The sequence below is a fragment of the Callorhinus ursinus genome, unplaced genomic scaffold (genome assembly GCF_003265705.2).
Source record: "Callorhinus ursinus isolate GAN/ISIS: 27379988/994484 unplaced genomic scaffold, GSC_fseal_2.0 scaffold7, whole genome shotgun sequence".
Lineage (NCBI taxonomy): Eukaryota > Metazoa > Chordata > Mammalia > Carnivora > Otariidae > Callorhinus > Callorhinus ursinus.
In genome coordinates, this window is record NW_027397069.1 from 59,926,789 (window position 1) to 59,941,322 (window position 14,534).

Below are 14,534 nucleotides of genomic sequence, written 5' to 3' on the forward strand. Positions count from 1 at the left end.
ACGTTGAAGTCCTAAATTCCGGTACCTCAGAATGTGACCTTATTTGGAAATGGGGTCATTGCTGATGTAATTGGGTTCAGATAAGGTCATATCGGAGTGGAGTCCTTATCAGAACATGACCATGTGAAGACACAGAGACACAGGAGATCACCTTGTGAAGACAGAGGCAGAGATTGGAAATATGCAGCTGCAAAGCAAGGAACACTGAGGATTGACAGCCACCATGAGAAGCTAGGAAGAAGAAGGGAAGGATTCTACCCTCAGTCTCAGAGGGAACAGTTCCCTGCCAACATCTTCATTTGAGACTTCTTGCCTCCAGAACCATGAGACAATAAATTTCTGTTGTTTGAGCCACACAGTTTATGGTATTCCATATGGCAGCCCTAAGAATCCAATACAACACATAACATGCATCTGTGGTTACTCATTTTTATTCAAAGAAATATGGACCCAGTATGTTAATGGTGCTGACCCTCAAATTAAGATGTTTTGGGTAAAGGGAGACAAAATCATAAAGAATACATAGAAGGTGTGTTCAGATGTCTCTAAGGGTCTACTTGATAGAGCAAAGTGTAAAGACTGAGTTCTGGTCTGTGAGTTAGAACTGGCACTGCCATGAGAACATTGTGGTACTTTAGTTACTCAACTCCGTGGGCTTTGGTTTCCTTACTTATAAATGAGGCAGTGAGACTAGATCAGCTCTTTGGGGTTTTTGGTTTTGGGTTTTGTTTTGTTTGGGGGGAGCAGAGGAAGAGGGAAAGAGAGAGAGAGAGACTCTTAAGCAGGCTCCACAGCCTTCACGGGAGTCCAACACGGGGCTCGATCTCATGATCCTGAGATCATGACCTAGCCAAAATCAAGAGTTGGATGCTTAACTGACTAAGCCACCCAGGTGCCCCTTGGCTGTTTGGTTCTAATAAACAATATGTCTGTACTGAAATTTAAAACCCAGTCTGATTTTCCTTGACCTTTGGTAGATCCTGGGAAGTTAGAGAATGAAATTAATTTTAGTGTTAGCCTAAGAAAGCTAATTAAAAGAAGAAAGGGAGTCATTGTATGCATTCCTGATAGATATATTCACAATTTATCAGTGACTGTATTGTCCACAATAGTTTCCCTGTATTAATGCTGAGAAATGTGGATTTGTGATTGGATGCACTATTGCATCTGGGCATATAATCCTCAGTCTTTTTCTTTAGTCTTAATCTTCCCCAGAGATTCAAAATAGATAGTGGCATCTCTACTTTAATGTCCTCTGTCAGCATCTCCAAAGTGGAATTCATTGTTATTTTTTAATAGCACCAACATCTCAGCAACTGGACTAAAAATGTTTGTCTTCAGGTTCTCATCCCAGCTGCCAAGCCCCCTGGCTTCTGTTCCCTCTCAACCTTCTCTATCCCTTTGTGACCCTTGCTTCCCCTCCTTTTCATTCACACTGCCACTGGTTCAGCTCACTTCCTGGTACCAGCATCCCAACTGATGCCTCACCTACTAATTCTCCATGTTCCTCTTTCCTACCTAATACTGCTGCCATGTGATTATCATAGAAGTTCCACTTTCATCACATGTCACTGAACTCGTCAAAATCCCAGGTGCCTGCCAACCACTGAATTCATTGTGCCTTCTGAGATTCTGCATAAAGAACCTATGCTAACTTTCTGACGTGAGCTAATCCCTATATTCGGATTATCAGAGCACATTGCAACTGTACTGGTGGAATTAGCCCTAATATGTCTCTCACCCTCCAGCACCAACATATTGCTGACCATATTCCAATCTTCTGCCCGTCTGAATGTCTGTGCATCTGTCAGAGTCCCATGATTCTTTCATGTCCAATCTAAAATCCCATTCCCCTCCCAAATAAATAAATAAATTAAATTAAATCCTGTTCCCTGTTGGAAAGCTGCTACTGGTTCTTTCCTTAGCCCAATATTACTTTTTCCTTCCCTGTACTCAAAACACATTCTTAAGGCACTCCCCATGTTTTTGCTTGTTTGTTTGTTTTTTGTTTTATTTTGTTTTGTTTTGCCTTCCTCTCTAGACATTCTTGGCATTCTACCTAGTGGACACTAAGCTGTTTAAGGGCAAAAAGTATGTTTATTCATCTCTGGGTTCTTGCAACCTCTGCCATGAATGTGTAACCACTTAATAAATATATCTTAAATTGGCCCTACAAGCTAGATTCATGAAATAGAAACCCGCAAAGGAAAATTCACAGAGGTCAGAACAAAAATCCAGTATCATGCAGGGATATTCGTAAAACTTTCAGGACCTCAAAAAAGATGATGGACTAGAGTTACACACCTATTAAATTGGCTAAAAACTGGAACACTGACACCACCAAATGCTAGTAAGGATGTGAAGCAACAGGAACCCTCATTCATTGCTGGTGGGAATGCAAAAGGGTAAGTTGCTTTGGAAGACAGTTTGATGGTTTCTTACAAGACTAAATATATTCTTACCATACAATCCAGCAATCACATTCCTTGGCATTTACACAAAGGAGTTGAAAACATATGTCCATACAAAATCCTGCACAAGGATGTTTATAGCAACTTTATTCATAATTGTCCAAACTTGGAAGCAGCCAAGATGTAGCTCAGTAGGTGAATGGATAAATAAGTTATGGTACATCCAGACAACTGAATATTATTTATTCAGCGGTAAAAAGAAATGAGCTATCAAGGCATGCAAAGACATAAAGAAACCTAAACACTTATTGCCAAGTTCAAGCAGCCAATCTGAAAAGGCTACATACTGTATGATTCCAACCATATAATATTCTGGAAGAGGCAAAATTATGGAGACAGTAAAAAGATGAGTGGTTGCCAGAGGTTGAGGTGGTGGGGGCAGGGAAGGGAGGGATAAATAGGCAAAGAACAGAAGATTTTTAGAGTAGTTAAAATACTCTGTATGAGACTATAATGATGGATACATGTCATTATACATTTGTCCAAACCCGTAAGAGTGTACAACACCAAGAGTAAACAGTAATGTAAACGATGGACTCCAGGTGATTATGATGTATCAATGTAGGTTCATCGATTGTAACAATGTACCACTCTGGTTGGGGATGTTGATAATGGGAGAGGCTGTGCATGTGTGGGGTAAGGGAATATATGGGAAATCTCTGTATCTTCCACTCAGTTTTGCTGTGAACCTGACATTGCTCTAAAAAAAGAGTCTTAATAAAACAAAGATACCTACAGAATTTGCATTACATTTATCCATATTTACTAGAGCCATCCCCTCACTCTATTACTTAAATACAAATTTCTTACTTTCACACCTCTACTGCCTAGGTTAAAAGCATTCAACTCTTTAGCTAAATAAAATAAAATGCAGTCCTCAAGCATGAAATGCAGTAGCTAAATAAAATGCAGTCCTCAAGCATGAAATGCAAGCAAATCACACAAAGAGGGACAATTACATCTTCTTTTACTTCCTCTGAGGTAATCCTGGTATGTGTCAACTTATCTAGTTTTTTGACTCAAGAATATTTTTTAAAAACTGTATTAAATCATGTTATTAATTGGAAAGAGAAAAAATGGAAAGAGGATGGGAACTAGTTAGTTGACATTAGTGATAGTTAACAATAGTGATAGTTAACATTAGTGATAGATGTCTTAAATCTCTTATCTCATCTAATTTTCAAAATCATCCAGTGTGTTTATCCTTACCTTGCAAAATAAAAAATGGGAATGGGAGAGGACCTCAGAGATAATTCCTTGTTTAGGTCAGTCACCTTCAAACCCAAGTGTGCCCTCTAAGTACATGTTCTTAAAGTGACACCCCACCACCTCCCAGAAAGTAAGAAAGTAGAGATAGGTAGGCATCATAGTAATGGTTGATAGGGATCAGTTCTGTGGTGCTAACCAGAAAAGGAGAGATTACATAGACATGAGAGATCCCTGAGCTGCATAATTTAGGGGTCATCATTTGGTGGATTTATTGCATTCATTTTTGTTTTCAGTATTCAGAAGAGGATTAGCTTCATCCGGTTCTTATTTTCCTAGGACACTGAAGTTCGTTTGGCTGATGTAATCTCACAAGACTAAAGATAGTTGTGTAGTATTACTATGTAGGTGTGAAAGAACAGTGGTGGGCAAAAACAATTAACTATATTAACTTAGGCTTAAATCTGGGCTATGGATATGGAATAGCTCCTAAAATTCATCATAGGAAACTTTTTCTATGCTCTCTCTGTCAGACTATTTTGCTTCTTAAAAAAAATTTACCTAGAGGGGCGCCTGGGTGGCTCAGTCCTTAAGCGTCTGTCTTCGGCTCAGGTCATGGCCCCCCGCATCGGGCTCCCTGCTCAGGGGGTAGCCTGCTTCTCCCTCCTCCTCCCCCTCTCCCACTCACGCTGTCTCTTTCTCTCTCTCTATCTGTCAAATAATTAAAATTTTTAAAAAAATTTCCCTAGAAAAATCAATCTTGGATTAGTTTTTAAGGTGTAATCTTTGATCTTCTTATATTTGTATTAAAATTTTTTAATTTGTTTATAAATAGGTTATGTTGAAATAAAGGACAGTCTGTGCTCTTTTCAGTACTAAAATGCATCACGATAATTTTCACTTGTTACTCGTAATTTTCTGAATCTGTCATTCTTAGCTTTAATTTTGCGTTAAGGAAATTTAAAGTTAAATCTTGACTTCAGACTGCTCTCTGCTGATTACTTTTTATTGGCTTTTTGACCAAAACAGAATAGCAAAGTGCAATAGAAGCCCAAAGTAATCAAGCTTGAGTTCACTAAATTCTATGCTAAATTCAGAGTTTCTATCAACTTAACCATGGAATACAGGTGTCTTGTACAATATTTATAGTGAGCGTGTTAAAGAACTTGGTGCACACCTTGCTTTAGTATTTTTGTCCACTTGAAGTAAATTTAAGGAGATCTGGAAGGCCTGTGTCTTTACAGAAGTGCTTGTTGTCTTGGATTTCAGCTGAGCTTCGTCTCAATAGGAGTCATATACCTCCATCTTGTGGCTCAGTCATAAAATTCCCACACCATCTTTTTTCAAGATAGTCTAATTTTGTAGTGTTTCAAACTTCCCAGTCTTTTAATGAATGCCATAGTCATATTGAAAATTTGTTTAAGATTTGTGTAAAACTGAATGGTACTTAAATATTTAGTGGCTTTTAGGAAGTTAAGCATTATCTCAACTGTTCTTAAAAGTCACTAATAATCATGAAACGCAAATTTATTCTCCTGGCCAGTGAAAAAGCCATTGTCCCCTATTCCCCTAAAGAGAAAAAAAACCTCTTTTGCATTGTTTGATTTTTTCCTAATGTCATTTCACAGTGATGTAGTCACAACTCTTTTTAAAATCCCATTTTATCAGCTTATGATTAGGTATTTAGTAAGGAATAAGATCAAAAGATTTATTTAAACCCTAATATGTTATCTCTTTGCTTTCTCAGAGTCTACCAAATTCATTCCTTTATTACAGAAATATTTTTTATTTTAATTTGGTCAGTTTTCTTCCTTAAGAATCAATACTGATATTTATTCAACATGCACAAAATGGGGATTATGATAGCTTTTTTTCTAGTACGTTGAGAATACCCATGAAATCTGCAATTATATAATTTTAGTGTCATTTATTATTTAACTCAATTTATTATGGACTTTTTCTTTAGTCATTAAACATCCTCTCTCTCCATTCTGCATGCCAGGATCACTGCTCTGTGCTAACTCTAGCTGCACTCCCAAACCATTCGGATCTTTTCAAAATGACAGCTGAGACTCACATTTATTTTTTAAAATGATGAGTTTATGAGCCCGATGTTTGAACAGAATCTTTTATTTTTCTGTTAAATCCAACCACCTGATTAAAGCGGCAAATCCCTCTTGATGTACATCTGATTGAAATTAATGTTGGGGGGTTTAGTGGTCTAACATTGTTTCTGATTACATGTCGCATATCATGGCTAAACTCTCCATCTTGCTACACTGATATTTATGAAGACCTCCATATTGGTATAATGTGAGCTTTTTATTCTATTGAATTTTTGTTTTTATGTGATATTTCTTTTATTTTTTATTTGATATGTCTCATCTGTGTCTTTTATATTACTTCACGTTATTTGGGGGTACATATCAGCTATGATTATCTAATTCTCTGTCACCTTCTATTAAAAGAACAACGTTCTCATCATTAACTCTGTCTATATGTTAATTGCTGTAGGGATTATAACCTTGCACTTGTTCCTTTGATTCATTCATTCTTTTGATTCATGTGATGCACTCTTTAGCTATTGTTCATTGTCTAGTAAAATTTTCACTTTGGAAAAGTGAGGAAAAATATATTCTCAATTAAAAGAACAATGAATTATTTTCCAAAATGGTAATATATCACTCTAACTGAAAAGTAAATGCCTCTTTCCTTTTCAGAGGCGAGCTGCTGATAATTTGAGAAGACATCACCAATATCAAGTAAGTTATTCTAGTGTATCTTCACAATTTGCATTAAAATAAAGTACAGTCCCCTCTTCAGAACTGACTCAAGAGAGAAATCATATTTCTGCACTGAATATCAATTCTTGTGTTTTGACATGACTCAGGAGGTTATGAGGAACCTGGTGAAGCGATACGTTGCCGCAATGATCAGAGATGCCAAAACTGAAGAAGGTCTGACTGAAGAGAACTTTAAGGTAATCATTTTCATCCTCATCACCAAGAGGCAGGTTCTGCAGAGCATGGAACCAGACAAGCACATTTAAAATCAGAGCTGGAAACTCAGCCCTGTGTTCCAGCAAGCCCATGTGTCGTTGTCTTCTTCTTCTTCTTTCTTCTTCTTCTTCTCTTCTTCTTCTTCTTCTTCTTCTTCTTCTTCTTCTTCTTCTTCTTCTTCTTCTTCTTCTTCTCTTTCTTTTAAGATTTATTTATTTTAGAGAGAGAGAGAAAATCTCAAGCAGACTCCCCACTGAGCACAGAGCATAACACGGGTCGATCCCACGACCCTGAGATCATGACCTGAGCTGAAATCAAGAGCCAGATGCTTGACCCACTGAGCCACCCAGATGCCCCTTCTTACTTTTAAATTCAATACTACTTAACTATTAAAAAGAAAAAAAAAGCGGTGAAATTTCTTTTCAAAATAGATTGTTTTCAAGCACTTTCAATCTGAAACATGGAGGGGACTTATACTTGGAGGCAGAGAAAATCCTAGTGCCCAGTGGCATTTGGACTTGCTGACCCTAGCAACACTCTAGAGTGAGCTTTAAATTTCAGTCTGATTTCTGAACCCGGAACATTTAGTAACTAAGATGCTAAAAACAACAAAACCCTGTTTGTGCTCTGCACAGCTTTGATAGTAGAAGATTCAAGGTTTGCTCTTAAGTATGCCTTACAAACTTAGTCTTTCTCCCTGAGTTTTTTTTTTTTTTAATTCTATCAGAAGAGATAGGTGGAATACATGTAATGTATATACGCTTGTACATGTGTATGAAATACCTTTGTTATTCTGCTTTAGTTCTTAGAGGTTTTGGAAGAATGAGCGAAGTCTGTAAGATCTTATAGGCAAAAACAAACAAGTAAAGAACCCTCCAGAAGACTCTTTAACAGTGAAAAGCAACAGGTCTGACGAGAATAGAGATAAGTAGCTGGTTAGGTTAAGAAGGTAGATGAATTGCAAAATGCAAAGCCCAGTTGAAGGGTGTCCAGGATACCAAATGTTCTTTGCAGCCACAGCCTCCAAATTTTGTAGTTAAATGAGTCATGGTGCTTTGGGAAGTAGGTTGGAGGCGGGAGGCCACCAGGAAGGCCAGAGTCAGGTTAGGACTGAGAATTCAGTTGTCCAAAAAGATAAAAGTAATGGATGAATCTAAGAAATGCTGTCTGATCTGAAGCAATTGGTGAGACTTGGCAGCTGACCCAGATGCTGAGATAAAGTCAACTCCAAGGTGGTAAACAATTGAAGGTAACCGCCAACTCTTGGAAGGGCAGACATCCCGCTAATTACTTTGTTTTGGATATTTAATATTAATATTAATTAATATAATAATAATATTAATATTATAATAGATATTTAATATTAAAAATCTTTAAAAAAATGCATCCCCAAGAGAACGAGAGGTGACTTGAAAGCGGATGAAGCTTTTGGAGAGGAAGCATTTGAAACTGCAGTCCCACAGAAATCCAATATACACCCTTGTTTCTTTTTGCATCAGCCCCGGGAAGTCTCTGTGTTGCCATAGAGCTCCAGCGGGGAAAAGAGCAGGCATCAAAATGACTCAAGGGCCAGGGACAGAACCGCAGCAGAGCGGAATCCTCGCTCTTAAAAATGAGCGAAAACACACCAGAGCCATATATGAAGCGCGCTGGTGGTGGTTCCTAATGTCTATCTGTTCAGGTCCTAAGCTAATGTCAGCCTTTTACATCCCACTTAGGAACTAAAGCAAGACATTTCCAGTTTCCGCTTTGAAGTCCTGGGGTTGCTCCGGGGAAGCAAACTCTCCACGGTGCAGGCGGCTCAGGCCACGAAGGAGTCCTTCAATTCAGCCGACTCGGATGAAAAGAGCGATAACGAAGGCAGCAGCAAGGACAAGCGAAAGAACTTCAGCCTTTTCGACTTAACCACTCTCATTCACCCGCGATCCGCCGCCCTTGCCTCCGAGAGACACAACATAAGCAACGGCTCCGCCCTGGTGGTGCAGGAGCCGCTGAGGGAGAAGCAGAGAAAAGTGAATTTTGTGACCGATATCAAAAACTTCGGGTTATTTCACAGACGAGCAAAACAAAATGCTGCTGAGCAAAATGCCACCCAAGTCTTCTCTGTTTCAGAAGAAGTTACTCGTCAACAGGCCGAAAGACCGCTGGAGAGAAATATTCAACTGGAATCTCGAGGATTCGCTTCGCGGGGTGACTTGAACATCCCGGGTCTCAGTGAACAGTGTATATTAGTAGACCACCGAGAAAGGAATACGGACACCCTGGGTTTACAGGTGGGCAAGAGAGTGTGTTCCTTCAAGTCGGAGAAGGTGGTGGTGGAGGACACTGTTCCAATCATACCAAAGGAGAAGCATGCAAAGGACGAGGACTCTAGTATAGACTATGATGTAAACCTCACAGACACAGTCACCCACGAAGATTACATGACCACACGATTGTGATACTTGAAGGAGGAAGCGCTGATCCTACATATACATATTTTCCATAGTGCTCTGGGTAGGGGGAAAGCTAGCAAAAGCTAACTTACACTTTATAGCATTTATCATCTGTGGCATATTACCGCGTAACATGTTTAACTAAGGCAAAGGCTATCAAAAACCCTGGTTGTGTAACCAGCTTTTGCTTTCACAATTTGTTTTTGTTTTTGTTTTTGTTTTTTTGGTTAATAAATAAATGCACCGTGTAGTCTTGTACTGTTGCCATAATCCACAGGAAATTTTTAGCTCTCTTTTTCAACTAAAACAAATGCAACTTATTCCATGTGGTAGTTGACTCCTATGATAGATATTTTTATATGCAGAAACCAATGTAGCTGAAATATTAGAGCTTTTCATAATTTTTTAGGGTCTCTAGAGATGGTTGCTCCTCAAGGACTTTTCAGTCAGCCCTACAGTTTAGCTTTAATACACAAACATCACCAAATTATTTCTTAACATGTAAATAATTACAGCACCAGCTGAAGCAAACAAGCGTCCTTCTCATGAGTCATGATCAAACTCCCTCTTAAAACGGAAGTCAGGTGTACTTCAGTTTTAGGTTGCCCAGTTTTTCCTCCCAGTAAATAAAATAAATGTTTGTCTTAATAAATGTTGATTGATGATTTTTAATGAGATTTTGTCATGACAAAAGTTTTATTTCAAGTTTTTTTTTTTAATGACCTTTTTCAGGTTCAATTGCTAGTCAGTATAAGTACCAGGCTTTATGAATAACAGAATTTCAAAATGTGACAGAAGTTCTCAGTCCTAGAAAAGAATAACAATAAATTAGAATAATTAATGCACCTTAAACAAAGCAAGATGATTGCATTCTCGTAATATCCAGATGAAAATAAAATCATTCTAAACTCTAAATCTAAGCAAAGTTAAATTGTATTTTTAATCAGTGTAACATTGTTGCTAATTCAAAAGAAGTACAAAAACATAATGGTTTCCTCGTCTTTCCCCCAGTGACTGGTATATATTTCTTTAAAATTAAACTCACCCAAAATCATTATTAATTTTAGCAATAGATATAAAGCTTTCCCCAGAGGGACAACATTCTTAATTACTTGTTTCTTCTGTTGTTTTCAAGGTAATCTAGCTTAAATTACACTCATTCATGAACTACTAAAAAAGAAAGGGTTTTACCTGACATAAAAAGGCACTGGCAACTTTATAAAGTTTAAGTTATGTAACTTGTGTCTATTTAAGCCACCATGGAAATAGAAGTTCCTTCACCACATACAATTAGCATGTATTTCAAATCATTAGAAAAATGCTGAGTTTGTTTTACTTCAGAAATTACCTCCATGGACTAGACTATACATGATTTAACATTGACCCAAAATTGGAAAGTTTCTGATAACTATACATGGAAAATAAGGAATAACATCAGCAACAGTACCAGCCACTGTCCTTTGTGCAATGTGAGTATCAACACCTATGTACTACTCACAACAATCCTCTGAAGGAGGTGCTATTCTTATCCCTACTTTAGAGATGAAGATACTAAGGCAAGCACTATTTAGGTGAAGTTTCATAGCTAATGATGGAGCTATGATGAGGCCTCCAGGGCCATGCTCGTAACTACTATTTGTAGTGCCTCTCAGAACATAGAGCAAAAAATGTGCACATACAGGCGTTACTGTTGCTACTTCTGCAATGGTATACTTTGAGAGAGAATTAGTTTGGTAAACTCCATAAATCTGTGTTCCCTCTTGTAAAGCAAGAGGAGTGCACAAAATTAAAGATAATTTAGACTCAATTATATTATAGAAGTTAGTAGATTTAAGAAAAAACATATTTGGTATGGGACATCAGAATTCAACTGGAAATATTGGATTTTTAGTTTTCAAATAAGCCACAACCCAGAGACACGGAGATATTGTTCTTTTCCTAAATCTGGTTTTGTCCTCGGGATAGAGGAATGGGCCTAGTAGTTTTGAAGAAACACAATAGGGCTAATGCTTGTTCTTACTGCCTCAAGCACACCTTTATCTCAAGTATGTTAGGACTGGGGATAGCAAAACACCCAAACCGTTCAAAGTCAGACAGATTTTCAGTAGTAGGGGAACAGAGACCTAGTCTCAATACTTGGGGTATTTTCCAATGATTCCATTTTGCTGCTTCTGTTATTAATGTTGTTATTTCCAAAGTAAAAATCATATACATCATCATTTCACATACTCTACCAGAATTTAATTTCAAATGTCCTCTGTTCCTTCAGAAAACACCACTGACAATAAAAGCCACAACAAAATATGTTCCCAGGAATTTATTTCTATGAGGGGTTAGGGTGCTGATATTTTACAAAGAAACATGGTGGTAACAGAGGGATTTACTTGGAACCAGTAACCCCCTGCTTCTCATGTTCTGAAAATGATGGCTCTTAACAACCCTCAGATGTCATTGACAGATGCGTTTATGAGTTTAAACAAAATATTGGATATTGTTAGTACAATATGTCCTAGGATTGAACATTATTCTGAATATATGGTGATACTAAGTAGCATTAATGAAGATGAACAGTAGGGAAAGAATAAGAAAACAAAACAGCAGGATTGCAAATAGGATGATATTTTTTGAGGTCTTTAAACGAGTAATTTGGGGCTTCTTTTCATTTCCATTCATATTTCTATGAACATAAATTCCTAAACACCAAAGAGAGGTTTGACATCACACCTTCATTTGTATAAATAATGTTTCTTATGTTTCGTGTCATTTTGACCTTGCTATTTGTTGCTCATCTTTACTTATTTATTTATTGTCAGGGTTTGGTGGAAGAATGTCTAGGAAATTCATTTTAACTTTAATAGAATAGGTTATATTCACAGCACTTCATTTATCATCTATTTGGAAAACCCATTTATAAGAGAAAATGCTATGAAGATGTACCTCACCATTTGCCATAGTTGTATTCCTGAAAACATCTGTGTAAATAATTCTGTATTAACTTCAGTAGGGGAACTGGCTATGTAAAAAAAGAAAAAAATGGTAGTGAATTATTTTGTAAAATGATGAATTATTTTTCAAAGTGATAACCATCCTCAAAATGTAACTGTTTCATAAGTTGGACATTTGTATATCAAGTTTTCTTAAATTAGATATTTTATTTATTAGCTGGCAATTAAAATACTGCAAAAGCACACCCACTTTCTTGCCTTGACCTGGATAGCAACCCAACATACTTTAGTAATTGAACACACAAATCCAAACAAAGAAATATTTCGAATAACCTTTGAGGTGTAAAGAAAGAAATTTATCATATTATTCTCAAAGAAGCAATTTCCCAGCCAGTATAGAAGGAACATGGGTAACCAGTGATACAAAAATGCACTCTTCTAATATTCAATAATCCTTACTAATTCTGGGATTTAGTGGAGTGAATGATTGTCCAATCCCATGACTTTTTGTTGAAGAGCAGACATCAAGTACTGAAATCTGTCCATTCTTAGTTATTGTGCATTGTGTTTGTAAGCAGACCACTTTAGACAGTACCCTTAAAAATCAGCTGGGCAAAAACCATCCGTGTGACCCTGTCAATATGTTTACAATGACTTAAATTTTTAAAGAGCTAAATTTATGAATATATTCACCATTTGGAAAATTATTTCTTCAGTTTAACTTTATTACATTTTTTCCTTGTCTTATATTCTCCAAAATTCAGACCTCCCAGTAATTTACATTTAGAAATTACTCTCTGTAAGTCACCTTAAATTCAATTTCAAATATATTATTCTGATTATTTCACAATATGTTACAATGAACTTTGTTTATATAATGTTATCACATGACTTTAGAAAACATTTTGGGATATACTAAATAAGTTCTCCAGAGATAACTGGAGAAACTAAGGCTCAGGGCATTTATGGCAATTATCCAAATTTACCCCGCTACTCAGTGGTTGAGTTGGAGCTTAAAGAGAAACTCTTCATTTAGATATTCAGATGAGATACCAGGTCATAAATGTCTCGGCTAATGAATTTTTATTTTTGTGGAATTTTGTCTTCTTTGCTCTCCCCTTCAGTAGAAAATATTTATAGTCATTCAAACTTTCCACAGCCCAAAATCAAAGATACTACCTTTTTCTCCCTACAAATGGTGTTCACAGATTTTTTTTAAAAGCTGGTGTCTTACCATTTTCTAAGAAATGCAGTTCATCATCTTCACTTCAACTGTAGATTTTGTGATAATTCTGTACACACTCTGGTAATAATAAAATGTCTGAAATAAAATTAAGCCTTCTCAACTGAAAAATGATAGAGCTGGGAAATATGAAGCTGACAGGAGATTGAAACCATGAGACCAAGGCCAAATATGGTCATGCTGTCACTGAATTGGCAAAGAGTGAAGTTGTCTCTGCCAGTGAAATTTACCAGTAGCAAACCCATCAGCTTCCTCTAGAGCCGCACTGTCCAATATGGTGACTACTATTGACATATGGCTACTAAGCACCTGAAATGTCTATAATTGTAAAACACACACTGGATTTCAAGGATTTAGTATGAAAACAATGAAAAATATCTCATTAATATTTACATTGGTTACATGTTGAAATGATAGTATTTTTGGATGCATTGGGTTAAAATATATGAATTAAATTAGTTTCATGTTTCTTTTTACTTTTTAATGTAGCTACTAGAAAATTTTTAAAATACATATGTGACTCACCTTTGTAACTTGCAGTACATTTCTATTGGACAGTGGTGCTCTGGAGCATCTCTATTTGTTTCACTCAATTCATGTATTCCCACCATTTGAATTTCATAAGTGAAATTTATGTATTCAACTACTCAAAAAAATACTGTTTTTGTTCAACTAAAATTTGCTGTTTCTCCTCGATTCCTAATCTTCTAATGGAATCAGTGCTAATAATTTGCTGTTTTTTCATGTTTCTCCTTGCCTTTGCAAATATATTAATATATATTATAAAACATACATATAATAATATATTAATATATACATTTATAATATAAATAAATATATAAATATATGTATAGGTTATGGGTTTTTATTGTTTTTATCAAGAATGGAATTTATACTATACCTATAATTTAGTGACTTTTTTGTTTTTTATCTAACAGGGTATCATGGAAGACTTTTCTAGAGCTATTTAATATAGCAGAGTTATTCGAACCCACTCAAAAAAAATCCTTCATGATTGTCTTTACCTATTGAAATATATTCATACTCTGTTGCTAAGACACTATTGGATCAACCATGAGGTTTTGAGGAGTACGTGAGAGACAACGAGGTGTTTCTAAAAGGCTAATATGCTCATTTCTCCCCTCTGTTCACTATCTTGCAGAGCTGTCCATTTTTCTTGTGATTAAGTAAATATTCCATAGTATGACCTTCAAAAAGTGGCTCCACTTTATGGG

General features: G+C 36.5%; 1 protein-coding gene across 9 annotated transcripts in view; it reads left to right on the top strand.

Moving 5' to 3' along the window:
- TRPC4 (transient receptor potential cation channel subfamily C member 4) overlaps window positions 1-14,049 on the top strand; it is a 199,777-nt gene extending 185,728 nt beyond the window's left edge. For all 9 annotated transcript variants that reach the window (XM_073894641.1, XM_073894634.1, XM_025874532.2 and 6 more), the window contains 3 exons: window positions 6,398-6,439; window positions 6,568-6,657; window positions 8,395-14,049. In XM_073894641.1, the coding sequence (XP_073750742.1) occupies window positions 6,398-6,439; window positions 6,568-6,657; window positions 8,395-9,117 (855 nt within the window). In that variant the 3' untranslated portion in view covers window positions 9,118-14,049. The remainder of the gene's footprint in view (window positions 1-6,397; window positions 6,440-6,567; window positions 6,658-8,394) is intronic.
- The last annotated feature ends 485 nt before the right edge of the window (window positions 14,050-14,534 follow it).